Raw genomic sequence first — 21032 nt, 5'->3', positions numbered from 1 at the left:
AATTTTGTATTTAGCCAATCTTTCGAGCGTTATCTTCAAAAAAAAAAAAAAGTTCATAATTTTGTTGAGAACTGAATTTTAAACGTTCAACTTTATAATGGGTTTGACGATGTAACGCAAGAGCAACTGAAGAAAGAGGAAGCACACAGACACTCTTTATAGGCCTGAAATTAACATTAGCAAGTATGTGTGGACTGTGAGAGCCACTCAGAAGAATTTTTTTTTTTTTTTTTTTTTAAATCAGAAGTTTTGTCCTGCGCAAGATTTTTAAGTTAAATAAATTAAATTCAGGTTATGTTTTTAAATTTTTTTTTTCTTGTTTCAAGCATAAATTTAATGTATTGAAATGTACTGAGATTTATTATGTTAGAAACATAAAAATAAAAAAAAAATAGAAAACATACAGTATCATAAATTTAGTCTTAATACACTCTGAAAGATAATGGTTCTTTATTGCATCTATATGTCCATTACGAACCTTAAACATCCATTGAACTTTTTAGATGCACAAAAGGTTCTTTATAGTAGAAAAATAAATTTAGATATTTTTTATTGGTAAACAAGCCAAAAACACTGAATTTATTTTGCTAGATATTTTCCATTGTCAACAGTATTCTGCACAATAAAAAGATGATCTTAAACAGCTACTGAATCTAAATTGTTTTATCTTTGTTTAAAATTTTGAATGGCATGCTGCTCAAATTGGTTAATGCATCAAAGTGCATGAATGTTTTTTTTTTTTTTTTTTTTTTACAATATTGCAGAGAAGTGATGTACTGTATTTCACACAAGAAAAAAATACATGTCTGGTGTGACCACCTAGTTCATTCAAAAATGAGAATCGTCAACATCCACTCACCTTCATGTTGCTCCAAACCCACAAGACTTTTTTTTTTTTTCCAGTGGAACAAAAAGGAGTTAGTTTGGTTATTCATGCTTGAAACATGAAAAACAATTCCGCTTTGAATGGACATTAAGAGAAAATGTAAACACATAACTCAGAAATAATAAAAGTAACAGATGTATTATGCATGATCCAGTACATAAATATCTAGAAGACATCACTAAACTAAATCTTTTGAGTGTAATGAGAGTGAAATATCCTTTATTTACACACATTTTTTTTCCCCCAAGCATACCATGGAGCACAAAATGGGCATTTGTGTTTTAATTATTATTACAATTTAATGGCCAAGATACTTTTTTTGACAGATGCAGGGAAAAAAAGAAAGAAAATGGCTAATAGATGAGTGTATGTATAGCATTACGTCAATGTTGTTTCTTGTGGAGGTTGATCTTTCATAAGGTTCAAGTGTTAAACTATCTACTTGTTGTGAAAAGCTTATTCTTTTGACACTGTTGTCTTGGTGTTGCAAAGCTGCAATTAAAACACTAACGCTCTGTAGTGTAATGTTTATTGTGCCTAATTTTGCACAACTGAAATATACAATAGTTTACACATGAATTGTGCTCCCTGGAATTCAACATGACAAAATACAAAGTAGCTTTTTCACAAAATCCTTTTTGGTGCTTTAAAAAAATAAAAAAATTTGCGTTATTTTAGTTAACACCACGTGGAAGAGCCTCACATCATCAGCATCATTGTTAATGAACAGTAGCTTTGCTTAAGTAAATATACTCCCCATCCAGAGTTCATTTTGCTTTTGGTGTGAACATTTCACAATGATATGTTATGTTTCAAGAAAACACTACGGAACATCCCTCTGAATGTCTGTATAATCACACAAGGTGTTAAGGAGAGAACAGAATATTTCATTAATTAACAAATAAAATCCAACGTGATTTCGTTTTACAGTGTTCCTTTAACATTTCATATTAGGTCTGAATTTAACATGGAGTGCGGGAGGAACATTGGGTTATTCTGCAAACACAAGCATAACCAGATAAAGAATCAAAGGCTTGAGCATCAGTTAAAGAAATATGACTACTGAGTGTTCACAGGTTAAGTATCCAGACGCAGCATGCACTTATAAATGAGTGGTGACCAGATGTTGCTGTTCAGCCTGATACATTCATACAGACACCTACCACACAGTAAAGTACATATTTGAATAAATATATTAGTATCTGTTTTAAAACAAACTGTACATGGGCTATTGTGTAGTAAAATACTTTTCAGTGAGTAAAAAGCCTCTGTAAATGCAAGCGTTTAAAAAAAATACCCCTTCAGTATGCCTAAAATATCTTCTTCACATCCCCGTAAAAATGTCTTTAGGCATAAGAAACCATCTCTGTATAATTTTTAGGAAAATAGTGGAATAAAAGTCATTTTAATCTCATAAGCTTATAAAACAGTTGAAACAGGAAGAATTTTGACCAAAGCGATCACTACTTCATAGCTCCTTTACGCCATAAACCTCCACCATCATTGTTTTCAATCTCATTTTCCACATTTAGGAGAAGTCTAGATGCCGACTGCAGAATAGTCAACTATTTTCACATCTACTTTGATTGTATACCAATATCAACATGTGGAAAAATGAACAAGTGGCAAGCAATATGCAGTACTAAAATATCTGGGACACAGTTTAAGAAGTGGAAAAAATAACTCCAGGAATTATTTAAGTTACTAACTCTATAGCCAGTTCTAGAAATATTTGGCAACATCCTTTGTTAATCTTGTTACCAGTTACCCCGGTATGAATAAAAATACCTTTACGTCAAAGCTTAAAATCCTTAACCTTTGAGACAAAAAGAAAAACTAAATGTGTTGGTTTCCAAATACTTGAGATCATTGGTGAACAGAGGACTAGGCTAAAATGACAAATCACTTTAATTCCATAATGCACGATCCAAAAGCTTCCACTGTGGCTGATTAGTATTCCTTTAGGAGTGTTATGTTGGTAGCACTTCATGTAAAGCAGAAACAGAATCACCATTTTTTTCATCTTTGGAAACAACCATTTTAGTATTGCAGTTCCCAAATCACTGCTCCAACAAGTGGATCCTTGTAGAAGCCTACAGTGGAGTTTGGGATATGGGATCCTGACCTTTGGGAGTTCCCACACATTGAACTACTTAAAATAATGGATGTTCAGTCCTGGTCCTGGGGCTCCGACCATCCTGCACAGTATAGTTCCAAATCTAAAGTTCAGTAAAGTTCTTTGGAATGCACCGGAAGGATAATTAAAGCAACAAAACTCCACAGGAAGGTTGATCACCAAGAAAGAACCAAACAAAGCACCTCGGGTCTAAAGCCAGGTATAGAAATGAATTAAATCTCCTGAGTGATGTGGTAATGCTGGTGTGAATTGACATCTTGTAGGCCGGTAGACGAAATAACTAAGGAAATCATGATGAACACCTGTCATTTACCAACTATCACCACGTTCGTGAGCAAGAACCTGCTCTCCAGCATAAGCATTTCAAGGGCAGTTTCACAGCTTGCGGTCACACCTTCTACGAATTGTCCTTCAGCATACTGGATTCCGCTTCAATTACGCAATAATCCACTGTCCGCCTCCTCTACACTCTCAGTCTACAGGCTCCTGAAAGATGAGCTTTGCCCACTTTTGCGCCAGATTGAGTTGGGTAGAGCAGAAGGGGCAGGCGGCATGGAAAGCGTGGGTGCCGTGTGGTAAAGGAATCTCCGCCCAATAGCGGGCTGACTTTTCAGAGCACACGTGGCCGCAAGGTACAAAGGCGTGCGTTGGTGCGCCAGTATCTACGTAAAAGGCTGGTTCGCATCCGAGCCAGAGTGGCACGTAGGGGCCCACGGTTCTGCACATGGGACACTCTCTTTGAGCATTGGCGTCTCGTTCAGAACGGTGGCCCCAGTCGTGGTAGCCGTGAACGTGGCCACAAGCAAGATAGACCCAGGGCTGCTTCTCCTCCTGGGTGGGGACACTGGTCAGGGCACGGCTGCAGCGTTGCATGCTGGGAAAGGCCAGGGTGTTGAGTCCCACAGGGCACTGAGGCCGGGCTGCGTTGAGCTCCTGGCGCAAAGCCTCTAGGTGCTTCTGAGTGGGGGTGTGGAAAAGGCCATCGGCTGTGCGCCAGAGTAACGTGGCTCCGCACAGGTCAACCAGAGAGCCATCCTGGAGTACGTTACTCTCACTCTCCACCTGAGCATAAAACAAACAATGCAGTGCATTCATTACAGGTGTTTCGTACATCCATTTTCCGAAACATATGTCCCATGTTGGGTTGCGGGAAAACTGGAGGCCTTAAGGCGGCAAAACACCTTGGACAAATGGCCAGTCCAGGTTTGTGGCAATGAATGATGGTCAAGATTTTGAAGCCCAAAAAAGTGCATCCGTCCATCATAAGTGTTCCACACGGCTCCGGGGGGTTAATAAAGGCCTTCTAAAGTGAAACGATGTGTTTGTAGATGATAAATATCCATATTTGAAAACTTTATAAACGGTCGTTTCTAGCTTCTGCAAATTGTTGTACACACGTTCACGAGAGAGTAGCGCTCCAGCGGATGACGTAGGCGTAGCGTAAGCTCTGGTGAGAAGTGACGAACGCAGAAATGCATGAGGAGAGAGCAAAACAAAACACCGGTCATGAATTAGAAGTACAAAACGAGGAGTTGTAAAGGATTTTGATATAAGAGTGGAATCCAGAGATTACGGTTTAGAAAGTTTTAAATATGGATATTTTTCTTACACAAACGCATCGATTCGCATCAGAAGGCCTTTATTAACCCCCCCTCCCCCCAGAGCCGTGTGGAGCACTTTTTTGGACTTCAAAATCTCGACCCCAACACCCCACTTCCCCTCCCCTCCTCCCCTTTATAAAGCTTTGAAGAATCAACATTTTTTTTTATATAATTTAGATTGTTTTTGTCTGAAAGAAGAAAGTCATATACACCTAGGATGGCTTGAGGTTGAGTAAATTCTTATTATTGGAAGAACTATCCCTTTAAATTCAACGGCTTTCCAGTAAAGTCTGACTGGTTAACTGCTCCCATTACAGGCCTGATAAACAAAGTCTTGCTCTCACGTCTGTCCTGACCTTTGAACCCAGTTTGCCTTACAACAATACCTGAAGGGCAGAAAGACATTTTAAGATTATTTTTCCACTAAGCTGGCCAGGAAGTCTTATTTACACAGTTTATAGATTAGCCTATGGGCTGTAATAGTCTGCCTTAATTGTTAGCAGCATGTAGCCAATAGCGTCTGAATAACTAGTCACTGACAAATTGCATTATGGTTTACAACAATCATAACTGTACACTGATAAAGTGTAGATAAATGCATCTGTATAGGTCACTGTTTGGGTGTGTTTTTTGTGCTTCAATGCAAATGAAAGTAGTTTTACTATTGTTATGATGCACGGTAGGTAACACTGTCACAGTAAGAAGATCCCCAGTTTGAGTCCTGCCAGAGCCAGGAGGCCTCTCATGCAGCACTTACGGTTTGCTTTTCACGGTACTGGGAGTGATTCTAGTATATCGGCAGTTGTCATAAACTGCCAGTACTGTCTTCTGTTTCTGCTGGAAAGATACTGAAACTTAATGTGCAAGAGAGTGAGTGAATCAGCAGTTTGTCTCTCTCTCGTGCAGTTTTATACACTTAAACAAGCAGAGCAATTTAGTGCAACGTTGCAACATTTCTCAATGAGCCCGCCATAGACAGTGTCAGCAATTCTCCACCAGAAAGTTAAATCAATCTTTCCGGCCCCCTTTCATGCAGCGAAAATGCACAGAATGACTTGAGAACCCTGTCAGTGGAAAAGCACTATCTGTGATTGCATGTTCTCCCCGTGTCTGCGTAGGTTTCATCTGGGTCCAGTTTACCCCACAATCCTCATAACATGCAGAGGTGAACTGGAGACACTAAATTGCCCATAGCACCAGCTCTGCAATCATACAGAGGACAAGCTGTTTGACGAATGAATGGATATTGTTTTTCAGTTTCTGATACTGTAAACTTTTGTTTAAATGAGAAATACATTAAACCTCAAGGATATTGGTTAAATATGTTAATATTTTTAACATATACTTTTAGCAGTGTGTTTATTAGCAAAACAGCTGTTGTGGTATTGAAATTGATGGTATGGTAACAATGCATGCAGAACCACATTTGTCCTCCAGGAGGAGCTAGAGGTTCAAAGACTCAAAAATACTGTAGGGCCAAGTATGTAAACTAAGTAACTTTTTTTTTTTAAGTGTGAAATGTTTGACAGCTAAAAAGAAAGCAAAGCAAAGAAATAAATTTCCCCCCAAAAAATAAAGTACCACTTTACTTGAAGCTTTTATGTATAATGCATTACAAAGGGTTATTAAAGGGTATGATGCATTAAAATTATTCATAATGTGCCTTGTAATACATTATATCTTGTGGTAATATAAATACTTACCAAATTTAAAATGCATAGTGTAACAATGAATTTATAAGTGTTATAATGTATTAACTGGTTACAATTATTAATGGGATTGAACAATGCATAATAAGGTGCATAATGCATTAAAACTACTATTATAACTACTATAATACATAAAGGATTTAAGTAAAGTGTTACCAAAATTAAATATGAACCCTTTTCACAGACTGTGACAGCACATTGAATCATCAGCATCGCAAATCCTGCAAAGTTTTTTATATTTTCATTTTTTAAATGCATGCACATTTATAAGATAATACATTACCTTTGCATTAAATGACAAAAAACTAGGTTTACACTGCTGTGAGGGTGTTTCTAATACAGGGTCTATGGGAGTTAAGGTGAATTTGACATTGTTTTTTCTCCTGACTGCCGTTATCAGACTCCGTTTTTTTGTTGTTGTTGTTGTTTTTTTCATCTTTTTGAAAGTCGTGAAAACACTAGTTATATAATGTTAACAATATAGTTGTTATTTTGAGTTTAGTTGTTTATTTTCAGTATAGTGTTTTAGTGTTTATTTTCAATATAGTTGCGTTTACACTTGGCATTACCATGCGATCACCGTGATCTGATCAAGCAGATCGGATCATCAGTCAATCAGGACACGGCGCGTTTACACTTGGCAACATCAGCTGACTTCTCGATCTGGATAACCGATCGGATCTGTATTTCCTGCGCAATATTTAAATAAGTCTGCAGTGCAAAGTCAACCTGAAGTGGTGGGTTTTCTTTTGTGGGGACATTTTACAAATCACAAGTGGTGGGGACATTTTACAAATCAAAATAAATGTACGAGTCTCACTAGCACTCTGTTCTTCCGACAGATCGGGAGAGAGGGGGTGGCGTTTTGCGTGATGTCGACCTGCGAATGCAGACGCGATGGCTGGATTGCGTTTACATTACACCGAGATCTGATCACAATGCGTCTTCTACTACCTCTGGACCAGGACACGCTGATCGGATAACATTCCGATCAGAAGCGCGTTTACACTTGTCTTTTCAATATGTATGTGGACAACATCCGGATACAGGTCGCATGTTAATGCCAAGTGTAAACGCAGCCTTTGATGTAGTCTCCCATTCACCGCTATAGACGTTTACCCAACTATGACGACTTCCACTGCTAAGAAACCCTGAAATGTGAAAAAGGTCCATAGCAGGCAAATGTAACTGAATTTGCAAACTGAACACAGAGAAACAAACAAGACATAATATACATAGGTACTTAAAAGTAAACAACTTGATCTAGAGTACATCAGTGAGAGTAGAGTGTCCTAGTCAGGGCATGGTAGGGTCCTCTTTAATCTTCAGTTCAACAGTCATCCCATGATTTGAACCAGTACACCTTGCTATCCCAGAATCTTCACTGCTACACTAGTAACGTTCCATCTATATAGTCTGGAACCTCAACGAGATTCAAGAAACCTCCTGACCCTGGACTGAACCCCTAATTCTGATCTGCAGTTCAGATAATTAAGTCTATATGGTTTCTGCAATTTGAGCTTGATTGTATATCACAACTTGTAAAAGGAATTGTGCGTGAATTGATGATTGACTACACCGTGAACTAAACTGAGCAGATGCAGCTGACGTACTAACCAGTTTGCCTCGAGTTTGAGCGGACCGTGTTTCTCTCAGTGTGTAAACATCTCCACACACTGATATCTCCCTCCACACACCAGGCTTGGACTCCTCTGTGAACCCGCCCCGCGGGTGCATGACTAGCACACCATTGGTTGTCAGCCCGTCCATGTGACCATCTGGATTCTTCCATTTGGCTGCTTTCTCCTACAGAGAGACTTAATTACTATACATAAACAAAAATGAATGCGCTGCATTCTCTTTTTAGTTACACATGGGGTGACTCATTCCAGTTAGCCGGACACACCTATATTTACCAGGTAAGTTTAGATCAGTTCCACTGAATCAGCAGAAGTGGATACTTCCCCAGACACCACATACACAAGTATATATAAATGAAAGCTTAATAGAGTTTCTTGTAACTCTGATGAGAAATGCATCCCATAGACAATTCCATTTCAAGACCAGGCAAGAAAACGCACTTACTCCGAGAAATATATTCTTTGAAGAATCGAAGCCTGCAGCGTAGATACATGCTGTGTAGGGCGGGTTACGTTCACACACCACCCGGCAAGCAAAGCGGGAGATGGTGCTTTGAGTGATGGGTGTGTCTTCACTCTCCCCTCCGCCTGACACGGTGTCAGTCACCACGAAGTCAATAGGGCCCTCCGTTGATCGTCCAATCTAACATACAAAAGAAAAAAGTTAAAGTTTCTCAGCCATCTCTTACAACTTTCCAGCAACTATCTAATAAGTTATATTCCAGGTCATGACAGTAAGAACAATGTTAGGAGAAAACAAATATTCTTATATAAAGATTTATATTATATTACTATAAAGTTACAGTGGTGGCCAAAATTATTAGAACGCTAGTATTCTCACCAGCTAAAAAATGGTTTTAAGTCAGTTATTTCTATCTTTTGCTGTAGTGTGTCAGTAGGAAATATCAGTTTACATTTCCAAACATTCATTTTGCCATTAATTGTAATAATCCAGTGAGATTTTTGTTTGCACATGCATCTTCAAGATGTTTCAAGAAACCTACCTGCAAAGCTACAGTACTGTTCAAAGTTTTAGGCACTTATGTAAAAATGCTGTGAAATGAGAATGCTGTCAAAAATAATGTCATAAATAGATTTTCTTCATCAAGTAACTTCTATTAACTAAAATAAATCAACATTTGGTGTGAGCATCCTTTGCGTTTAAAGCAGCTTTTTATCAGTAAAATCTTTTGTATGGTTTTGAGCCAAGCGATCACTACTGTTTCTACACTATTTGGTATCAGTAGTAAACAGGATGAAAAACAGTCATGCATGTGCCGGGACTTGTTTGAAGAGCCTAATTTAGTTTTAAAAGTGGGGTGGAAATTCCCAAGAATAGAGAGGTGCTCACTGCACTAAATCCTGTTTATAAATACTTGTTCTGAAATAAAGATGCAACGGTCTCCACTTTATTTCCTTTTTATAGAGACAGTTTCTGTTTTGTCCCTGTGGGTTGCTGCTGGTTCCTGTTTTTGCTTTCCTTCCCATTTGCTTCAATCCGTATGACTCTTTCCCTCATGCGTAGTCCAAAAAAAAACACATACGCAACACTGTATCTGAGCACGTGACTGGGGGAGTTAATAAACCTGTCCCATATCACAGATCTTGATCAGCCCTGGTGGAAATCAGACCTCAAAGTATAGAGAAAGGCAACAGGCAGAAACTGAATTATGCTTAACTGTGGATACAAGAGGAGAAGAGATTTCAAAGTCTTTTTTGTTTTTGTGAAACAGTACCTGGAACATGTCTGTGTCTTTGTCATGGCTGTACTCCACCACCACCGTCTGGTTTCTGGACAGCGTGTAGGAGATGCTGTGCTGGCCCTTACAGTTCACCGCCTGTCACAACACAACAGATGCATCTGTCAGAGAGGCTTTCCTGCTACAGTGGCACACAGAGAACGTTTTTTAAATGCATTACTAGATTTGTACACTTTCTGAAAACATTAATGATGTTTTCCTGTGAAAAACACGCTGCCACAATTCCAGGGCATTGATATGTAGTTCCTAAAGCTTTTAGTGCAATTTTTATGCTTGTTGCCAAGTTGCTACTAGGGATGTCACGATACCAAACATCTAGTAGTCGATCCCACAGGAAAAAAAAAAAAAAGCAATAATACTTAAACATTAACTCTTTTATTTAAACTTACAAAAACACAACATTAGTGGCACTTGGCCCTCAAATAACACACACAAGCACTCACGCACACACACACACCTACCTATACTCTGAATGCAAGCATTAGGCCTAGTTTAAATTCACTGACATACTGGCAGGCCGAAAATATTTTTTAAAACCATTAACAAAACCAATCTAAACCAGTAATATTAGCCAATAATGTTGATAAGGATAATCCGCGGACAGATACACAACGAATTAACAAGCGGTAAGCTGTCAAACAGTCAATAACTTTATGTATGCGTGTGTGATCATGCGCAGCACTCGTGCTTTCAGAGCTGCGTGCTCTCATTTAAATCTCACACAATCATATTCATATATAGTCGCTGTCTTCCATGAGTAGTTCTTCTGTGTGGTTTTTAGGCGTTTTTTCTTCTTCTTAACCCTTTGAGGACTGACTGAAACACTTCCAGGCGTATGCTCTGCCTGCCCCTCCGTCAGTTCCGGAAGAACTGCAGCCTCGCTAGTCGCTACCCTCAGTTCCATCGGTACTTACGCTACTGAGGAAAAGTAGAGTAATAATATTACCCAAATTTGATTAGTAATGCGTTATATTACTGCGTTACAGCAAAAAGTAATATACTACTGTAATATTATTACTTTTGTAATGCGTTACTCCCAACACTGTTGAGGACTGACTGAAACACTTCCAGGTGTATGCTCTGCCTGCCCCTCCGTCAGTTCCGGAAGAACTGCAGCCTCGCTAGTCGCTACCCTCAGTTCCATCGGTACTTATGCTACTGAGGAAAAGTACCGGCAGGATTTTAAAATGTTTATACCGATCAGTTCTCGTGACATCCCTAGTTGCTACATCTATAAGATTTGCTTGCACCTTTCATTTTGTCTGTTAAAAGAAAAATGTGCAGAAAAAATAAAACATGCATTATTTTTGGCTCATACCAAGTAAGCTGAGGGATCCATTACTTATTAGCTATAAAGTTGTTTGCTCAATTAATCATTAAAGTAGACTTAATATTGCATGAGAAATACTAATTTTGACAACCGTTTAGCAGTCTTGGCAAGAACTCGCTGTGTTGTTTTACCCCTTTACATTGGGCTTTAAAGGGATAGTTCACCCAAAAATGAAAATTCTGTCAATTAATCTCCTCCACGTCACCCTATAGCGCCATTTTGGAGAGTATCACATATATAAATATACATGAACCACTGATGTCACATGAATTATTTTAACGATCTCCTTGCTATGTCTCTGAACCTTGATGGTGTAAGGATCCTTGCTGTCTATGGGAGGGGTCAGAGAGTTCTGGGAATGCATCAAAAATATCTTAATGCGCTGGGGGGGTTTGGGGCGATTGGGTTGCAGAACTAATTTTAATATTAGAAACAGTAGTAATATTACCTATAAAATAAATATATTACCTACTAATGGTATTAGTTAGTTGCCACATACAGTATATTAGCATATGTATATTTAAGCTATGATTCTTCCAACGATTCTGAAAACAAAACAGAAAACCAAACAAAATATGTAATTTACATTTCTGACAAAATGTTTTATTAATGTTATAGTAAATTAGTCTATTTAAAAATATTTATTATGAAGATAAATGAAGACTTGTTTCGTTTTGAATCTCTTGAATGAATGATTCAGACATCAAATACATTTAACACTCACTGTTCGCCACCTACTGGAATAATGTAACACATACAATCATTATTTGCAGCGTATCATTACTTTCAAAGACCCATTTTGATCGCGGCTCCCGCAACATCAGAGTCTACATCCGGACTTTAAACTTTTATCAATACTTTCGTTAATGTTTGCAAGACAGAAATGTAGCCTACGGTGTAAGCAGACTGTTTGTGAAGCGGTTTCAAACAAAGCTTTACATGATGAGCCCTGCTATCTCTGCATCAGCGGCTGTGCAAAAGTAGGTTTAAATATTCCGATGTGACTGTGATTTCAAAGGTTTAATAGACATAGCAGAATCACCGTCATTTAGGAATAAGATTGCGTGTGTTTGAATCAAGATCGCAATCTTGTAATGATTAAACGTGCATACATAGGCTAGAAAAATACATATGAGCCTTATAGCCTGTCATATTTGTACCAGACGTCAAAAGTAACCCGGGCCCGGGCCCAGGCGCCCCCCCCGCCCCCGTGACCCATGGCAACAATAACATTTGCTATGGCCTCACATGATACTATATGCCCTTTACTCTGCTAAACCCGGAAGTTTGAAAAGGTTAGAAAGCAGCACTACTAATAACTCTGACCTTTGTATATGTATATATAAAGTTTGTCCAAAACTAAAATGCCACTGTAACAAACATGCAATTTGAGCGTTTTACTGTCTATGTGAAACAAACCCCATCAAACATTCATTACTCAGACAGCTGTCATATGCAGCTTGTTATAAATAAATCATGCATGATTCAAGTCAAGAGGCAACATCACATGACTAACAAAAAGTATAGTTTGAGGACTATTCTATATCATTTCTGCTTAATGAAGTAATAAAATTAGCCGTCACAGATATGCATACATGATCTGAATTGCAATACGAATTGATTTCACTACAAAGCACATTGTGTGTGAACACTATACTGGTGGCTTGAGACAAACCACAGCATTGCAGTGTTTAAATGCAGTCAATTTCCCAGTGTGCTTATTTCTCGCTTCCCAATTCACCCTTTCTCTCCTCTAATCTGTGATTTCCAAATTACCCACATCTCTTATCACGTGATATTCTATCAAGAGATATTCTATCAAGAGGGAGTGGAAACTGGGTCATGGTTACTACACTAGTGTGCAACAATGGAAAAACACAGCCAAGAGAGGAAGGTGGTTTGTATCTGTAAAACATAGCCCAATGCATTATGGTGTTTAAAATTCAGTGTCTATTCATATGACAAGCACAGAAGCTATGAGAATACTTAAAGAAAACAAAGAAAACAAAAATAATGACTTTATTCAACAATTCGTCTCCTCCACGTCACCCTATAGCGCCAGTATCACATGAGTATCACATATATAAATATACATGAACCACTGATGTCACATGAATTATTTTAACGATCTCCTTGCTATGTCTCTGAACCTTGATGGTGTAAGGATCCTTGCTGTCTATGGGAGGGGTCAGAGAGTTCTGGGAATGCATCAAAAATATCTTAATGCGCTGGGGGGGTTTGGGGCGATTGGGTTGCAGAACTAATTTAAACAGTAGTAACAGTAGTAATATTACCTATAAAATAAATATATTACCTACTAATGGTATTAGTTAGTTGGTATATTAGCCAAAATGTTTTATTAATGTTATAGTAAATTAGTCTATTTAAAAATATTTATTATGAAGATAAATGAAGACTTGTTTCGTTTTGAATCTCTTGAATGAATGATTCAGACATCAAATACATTTAACACTCACTGTTCGCCAGCTACTGGAATAATGTAACACATACAATCATTATTTGCAGCGTATCATTACTTTCAAAGACCCATTTTGATCCCGGCTCCCGCAACATCAGAGTCTACATCCGGACTTTAAACTTTTATCAATACTTTCGTTAATGTTTGCAAGACAGAAATGTAGCCTACGGTGTAAGCAGACTGTTTGTGAAGCGGTTTCAAACAAAGCTTTACATGATGAGCCCTGCTATCTCTGCATCAGCGGCTGTGCAAAAGTAGGTTTAAATATTCCGATGTGACTGTGATTTCAAAGGTTTAATAGACATAGCAGAATCACCGTCATTTAGGAATAAGATTGCGTGTGTTTGAATCAAGATCGCAATCTTGTAATGATTAAACGTGCATACATAGGCTAGAAAAATACATATGAGCCTTATAGCCTGTCATATTTGTACCAGACGTCAAAAGTAACCCGGGCCCGGGCCCAGGCGCCCCCCCCGCCCCCGTGACCCATGGCAACAATAACATTTGCTATGGCCTCACATGATACTATATGCCCTTTACTCTGCTAAACCCGGAAGTTTGAAAAGGTTAGAAAGCAGCACTACTAATAACTCTGACCTTTGTATATGTATATATAAAGTTTGTCCAAAACTAAAATGCCACTGTAACAAACATGCAATTTGAGCGTTTTACTGTCTATGTGAAACAAACCCCATCAAACATTCATTACTCAGACAGCTGTCATATGCAGCTTGTTATAAATAAATCATGCATGATTCAAGTCAAGAGGCAACATCACATGACTAACAAAAAGTATAGTTTGAGGACTATTCTATATCATTTCTGCTTAATGAAGTAATAAAATTAGCCGTCACAGATATGCATACATGATCTGAATTGCAATACGAATTGATTTCACTACAAAGCACATTGTGTGTGAACACTATACTGGTGGCTTGAGACAAACCACAGCATTGCAGTGTTTAAATGCAGTCAATTTCCCAGTGTGCTTATTTCTCGCTTCCCAATTCACCCTTTCTCTCCTCTAATCTGTGATTTCCAAATTACCCACATCTCTTATCACGTGATATTCTATCAAGAGATATTCTATCAAGAGGGAGTGGAAACTGGGTCATGGTTACTACACTAGTGTGCAACAATGGAAAAACACAGCCAAGAGAGGAAGGTGGTTTGTATCTGTAAAACATAGCCCAATGCATTATGGTATTTAAAATTCAGTGTCTATTCATATGACAAGCACAGGACTCATGCACATAACACCATTCTAAATAACACCGGAGGTCACAAACAGTTCACATATGCAAACGGAAAGCCAAAATTTCACGCCCCACATATGTCCTGTAATAACCCAGACTAAACAGTCATGCTGGATGAGTCTGTTATAGAGCTAGCCAATATATACAAAGTACTCAAAATCCAAATTAATGTTTGTACATGAACATGAATATTGGAATCATCTAAAAATGTGCTTAAATGTTGTGATTTATTAGTATGATCATTTCCACAAATTGAGACTTCTTCCTAACCATGTTTTAACGGATGAATGGGTGAAATAGATCAAATCAGTTTGAGTCAATCAAAAATGATTGGAAGTCCCAGCATAACCTTTTACAAGTTTCAAAATGTTTATATATATATATATATATATATATAATTATAATTAAAACAAACAAATGAACGACCCGAGTTGCCCCCAGCATGGGAGTGCTTTTAAATGCTTCAAAGAGGCTCATAAAGTAGACTTTAATATGAGCTGGTTGCCACATCAGGTGCTGACAGATTGCTTACACCATTAAATGCTCTTGAGAGATGTTTTCTTCAGTGCATAACTTACATTTTAAAGTTATACTCTATATTCTGTACATTTTACAAACTGCAAGTCATGTGCATATTTTCATTTCACAAGCAGTTTGTTGCTCCCTGTATTGTTTGAAGTTTAATGGTGACTTGCAAGTCTGCATCAAGACAGAATGCAATAGAGAAAAATTTACAATATTTGAAAACATGTGATCCTGGACCACAAAACCTGTATACATGTATACATCATCTGAAAGCTGAATAAATAAGCTTTGTTAGGATAGGACAATATTTGGCAGAGATACAACTATTTGAAAATCTGGAATCTGAGGGTGCAAAAAAAAATCAAAATATTGAAAAAAAACACCTTTAAAGTTGTCCAAATGAAGTTCTTAGCAATGCATATTACTAATAAACAAAAAAAAGTTTTGATATATTTATGGTAGGAAATTTAGAAAATATCTTCATGGAACATGATCTTTACTTAATATTCTAATGATTTTTGGCAATAAAGAAAAATCGATAATTTTGACCCATACAATGTATTTTTGGCTATTGCTACAAACATACCCATGAAACTTAAGACTGGTTTTGTGGTCCAGGGTCACATATGGATTTTTGATTTAGCAAAAAAAAAAAAAATTTCTGATAAATAAGATTATTCTTTATAAGCAGAAATATTCTTCCTTGTGTTCAATATATACATTTATTAGACCACCTGTCAAATATTTTATGAAACGGTCAAAATTTTGTTTAAAATTTTATTGTCATTTATTAGGCAAATAACAAACTGAAACAACTAGCCTAAATAGTCTTTATTCACACATAATAACCAATATTTTTATTTTGTATGGCCTCCTTTGGCCTTTATAACAGCTTGCATTCTTGCTGGCATTGTTTATATGTACTTTTCCACAGTCTCTGTTGTTATTGACTTTCCAATACTTCCTAGTCGTTCCCAAAGACTTGCTTTTGATGAAACTTGTGTGCCATCTATCTTTGAATCCATTAAGTCCCAACAATAATTATATTTTAGCATTAGAAACACTACTGTAACTAAAGAGCTTACACATACTAGTCTGTATTAACCATTACAGAAACATACATGAATTTGATAATAGCCAATACTATACTGCACATATATAGATAATTTTTAACTAGATTTTACAGCATATCACTGTACTGCATTTTTATCTATCCCACCAAGATATAGTCCAAAGCTATATTGATTATGTTGTGACGAGACACACAGTTTGCGTATGACCAGCTTCCAGTTGAAAATTTGGGACGTTATTGTTGGTGGCGCATTTGTGTCCATAGTAAAGTGGAACAAAGAGGCTTGAGGGTGAAACTCTCCACGCTCACTGCCAGATCACAACAGGGGGTCCATCTATCCATCCCCCACATCCCACCCCTGTTTTACAGTGGGCCACAAAAGCTACAGAAAAGCCCCCAAACAATAGACCTAGTGGAGCCGCACCCGTTGAGCAACATGGTGTATGAAGCAGCTGCATCTGTGAGACGGTGGAGCACACTAAAAAAATTAACATAGCAGGTCTTTGAAATTACAAAAATGAAACATGTACAACACAATTAATTTATGTTTCTGTTGTGAACATGCTTTAATCAAGTAGATTTCAATTGTTCATATTGAGTGTTGTATGTACACATTTCTCACGTTGATTGAATCTAAAATTGAAATCAATCTAATTGAGTTTTGACACAACCGGGGCACTCCGGCGCAGATGGTGGCGGTATTGCATCACTGAGAGGGATGACAAACTGCCGTAAAAGGAGAAATTGAATCGAGCCAAAAACTGTGGAAGATTCAGCAGCTGAGCCAGCAGTCGCATCATCTCAGACGAACAACGATTTACTGAAAAGTTCAGCAAATTGTTTTATATTGGTTTTCAAATAGGCGATATTTCCACTAGATAACAGTTTTCGTAGTGTATAACAATTACAATGGTCAATTACCAACACTTTAAAGTTCAGCAAATTGTTTTATATTGGTTTTCAAATAGGCGATATATCCACTAGATAACAGTTTTCGTAGTGTATAACAATTACAATGGTCAATTACCAACACTTTAAACACTCTGCTAGATTATCATTAAGCGTCAACAACCGGTGGCCAACAGTCAGTAGGCCTTTTTAAAAGGAGGTCAAGTTAACATTTTTCATAAAAGTAAATGTTGTGTTTATTTTCTACAGTTCGTCTGTACATTGAAACTTTGCTGACAGTGTGAATTGCCCTTCCACACGGGACGCGCCATTCACGAATGTATAACGTTGGCTAATTTTTTTTCTAGCTCATTTTTAATGAGATATATTTAGAGAGAGGCAAAACGCGGGCGATTTCGCTGCAGGCAGCATAGAGACGGTGAAAGGCGGTGCTCCTGCACCCGGCTCTCACAAGGATATTTCTTCACGGATAAAATATTTATAATATATTGAAAATAAATATAAATATAATATTAAATACTTAATTCACAATATAGTCTTTCTGTTAGCGGCAATGTCTTCGGTTTCAACTTGTTTTTGAACCGATTATTAACAACCAGTCAGACTCGACTACACAAAACGCTTCTGCTACGAGAGAGAGCTGTAGCCGCGAGCCGATTACATCATCTGTAACTCCAACTAGACCAGCATGAAGGGTGAGTAATTAATGACAGAATTTTAATTTCTGGGTGAACTATCCCTTTAAGATGCATGGTTAACCTTGGCAGTGAACTGTAACAAGCTCTTGCTCTATTTTAACTTATTCACTTTGTGCCGTGTTTGGATTACTTAAGTGTTTTGTTTTTTTCTTCAGAATGCACTTTGTTCTAATAGTTTACTATTTTGTATATGCACTTAAGTCTACTGTGACAGTTAATATTTTTACAAAATGTCTTTGCTGCTCTTAATCGACACTGACAACAGTTAATAGTAGGTTTATAAATGTCTTGCTGTTCTTACATTATGTATTTGAGTTTGAATATGCTGCTGATGCAAAATTTAAAGTGTTTTTTTTTTTTTATTCTTCTGTGTAATCAATTAATGGCAACTGTGCTCAGTCCTCCATTTGTAAAGTTTGACAACTCAATACAACAAAATTTAAATACTAACTCTTGCTTTTTGCCTTTGTCAATGCCAGTATGCATTTTTAGAATTTAGATTTTGTCTACAGTACATGTAGAATTTAATAAAGCAAGTTAGGTTTACACAACTCTGGTACCAGAGACATAATGAAATTGCTTTAGAGTTGCATAATACCTTTGATTAATATTAGTATTAAGAAATCAAGTTGGTACCCTTGACGCAATGAAATCACTTTAACAGTACACAATGCATTTGTGTAATGAATCAGTAATGACAAATAATATCTTGAATCAACATGATTATTTTAAGTAGTCTAAAGACCGGGACACACCAAGCCGACGGTCGGCTGTTGGCCAACGTCGAGCTGACGGCGAGCGACGGTCGGGCTAGTTTGTTTGTTAGAAGTGTTCCACTCGTCAGCTCTCGTTGGGCTCCCGTCGGCGGCAGTTTGCGTCGGGGCCGTCGGCGCGATTGAGAGCTCTTATTGGATGTTCAGTTTAGCGAACGAGTCAGTGCCCGAGAATTAAAGCGAAAGTGACGAAAACAAGCACGTAAATGAAGGCGGTACAGACAGAAGGCTGTTTAAATGTTACGTGATCTTTCCCAATCATTCTAATACGCAAATGTTTTCATAACATGAGCCGCTTAAAATGATTAAAGTTATCAACGTTACTGATATTCAAAATGGTAAGCAAGCGCTGCTTTGTTTACATTTCGTATATCTGCGTTTATCTCGTATAAGCGCTGCTTTGTTTACGTTTCGTATATCTGCATTTATCTCGTATATCTTTGTTTCTGTTTCTCCTTTTGAATGACGAATATATACTATTGATAGCTGCTGATATAGACAGTTAATTCCTCTCACGCATGCGCAGAACGCACGTGTTAGTTTGCCTTCGGCTGTAGTCTGTGCGGTGTGTTCGAGCGCAGCTTTTTGGTCCGACGCTGCCGACGTGAGGCGACAACACCGTCGGCTTTCGTCGCCGCTAGTTCTTTGAAGTCGGCTTGGTGTGTCCCGGCCTTTACGTGAATGAAATATTTTGGTTTGGTAAGCAATAAGTCATTGAGAAAAAGAGGACAATTATGTCAGTTGAACACATTCTGATCATGTGGGACCGATGTACACATTAAGATTAAGTAAATTCAAAGTACTTTTTTTTTTTCAGTGCAGCTTGGGCCTCGCATTTGTTGTAAACACACAATAAGATGAGATGCTGCGGCCACCAACCTCAAGCCACAGGATCCAATTCAACTGTACCCTCCATCAGCACTGGACAGCCTTCAATGCAAATGGCAACAACTCTAACCTCTGCAAAAACCTCTAAGACATCCATGAACAATCACATATTGTTCTTGGAATAGTTTAGTGACATTTTATGAACCATTATCTAAAGGAGTTCGCAGACGCACCGTGAGAAATCACAGAGCTTGTTCTTTGTTCAACTTTAACATTACAATGATGCAGCTGCACTTGTGTCACTGCTGGAGAACTGGTCGTTTTTTAGTTAACCCTTTCAGACCGATGCCTGGAGCCATGGAAGGCCTTCCACCTCAGAGCACCGTGACCCCAAAGAGCAGCGTGATTCACATATGACTGTGCGCTGGGCTATTTTCAGCTCTGACGAGGCACTGCGGATGGATAATAAGCAGCCAACAGTAACAAAACCTCCCCAAAAATACAGCATGCCAGCTAGTTTCATGGCGAGAAGAAAACATTCCTTGCGTTCATGGGACTTTAATTATGGAGCCTGTGTTTTTGTGTAAAACAAACATATCACAAATATATCAAAACAAAACAAGCCTACATTTAAAAATAACTAAACACAGCTCTATAGTGTGACCATTTCAGTCACATTTGCAACTGAAAATTACAGTGTGTGACTGAAATACATTTAGGCATACTGGTCTGAGGGACCAAATTAAAGCGCACAAATAGTTAATACAACTGACCAAAAAAATTACAACTCCCAAATTGCATCCACAATGCACGACAGTTAAGTTTCGAACTGTGATTGTCTGTTTTTCTATGCTTTCAGTCAACTGAGAGTTACATAGATTTGCCATCTTATACCGTTATTTGCAGTATGAGGGACATTGTAAAAGTTCATATAGGTTTAGGGCTGCCACTAACGACTATATTTATTTCGATTAATCTATTGACTAATTTAGCGATTAATCGATTAATCTAAATGATTAATTTCCCACATAAAAAATCAACAATTTTACTTAAGAATATTTTATTAAACTATATTTTATTAAACCAAACGAAATCCAAATTTCTATGAAATCCTTTTTTTAAAGCAAAAGTAAAGTGCAAACATAAAGTGTAAGCAGCAAGTGTCCATCTCATAGTCCAAATCACTGAAATCAAAGTTCTGTATTATAGTGTAAGAATGACAACATATCCACGTGTTCTAGTATACTAATAATAAAATTATAAATCAAAAAACCCTTTTTAAAGGAGTATTTACCAGAAATGTTATTTACCAGAATCTATTTAGGAGAAAAATGTAAATGCAGTATTTCTGAAAAAAAAGAAACTTAAAAAAATAAAATCAATTAATTGAAGATGCTTTTGATTATTAAAATTTAATGGAACCATT

General features: G+C 37.6%; 1 protein-coding gene across 1 annotated transcript in view; it reads right to left on the bottom strand.

Moving 5' to 3' along the window:
• Positions 1-1247: 1247 nt before the first annotated feature.
• LOC107733323 (E3 ubiquitin-protein ligase pellino homolog 2) overlaps positions 1248-21032 on the bottom strand; it is a 51322-nt gene continuing 31537 nt past the window's right edge. Inside the window, exons 3-6 of the mRNA XM_016544897.1 lie at positions 9710-9811; positions 8419-8616; positions 7951-8139; positions 1248-4085 (exon numbers count right to left, since the gene is read on the bottom strand). Coding sequence (XP_016400383.1) covers positions 3495-4085; positions 7951-8139; positions 8419-8616; positions 9710-9811 — 1080 coding nt within the window. The 3' untranslated portion in view covers positions 1248-3494. The remainder of the gene's footprint in view (positions 4086-7950; positions 8140-8418; positions 8617-9709; positions 9812-21032) is intronic.

The sequence above is a fragment of the Sinocyclocheilus rhinocerous genome, unplaced genomic scaffold (assembly GCF_001515625.1).
Source record: "Sinocyclocheilus rhinocerous isolate Xijiao unplaced genomic scaffold, SAMN03320098_v1.1 scaffold3326, whole genome shotgun sequence".
Lineage (NCBI taxonomy): Eukaryota > Metazoa > Chordata > Actinopteri > Cypriniformes > Cyprinidae > Sinocyclocheilus > Sinocyclocheilus rhinocerous.
The sequence above is the reverse complement of the archived record's forward strand: the minus strand, read 5'-3'. Positions and strand labels throughout refer to the sequence as shown.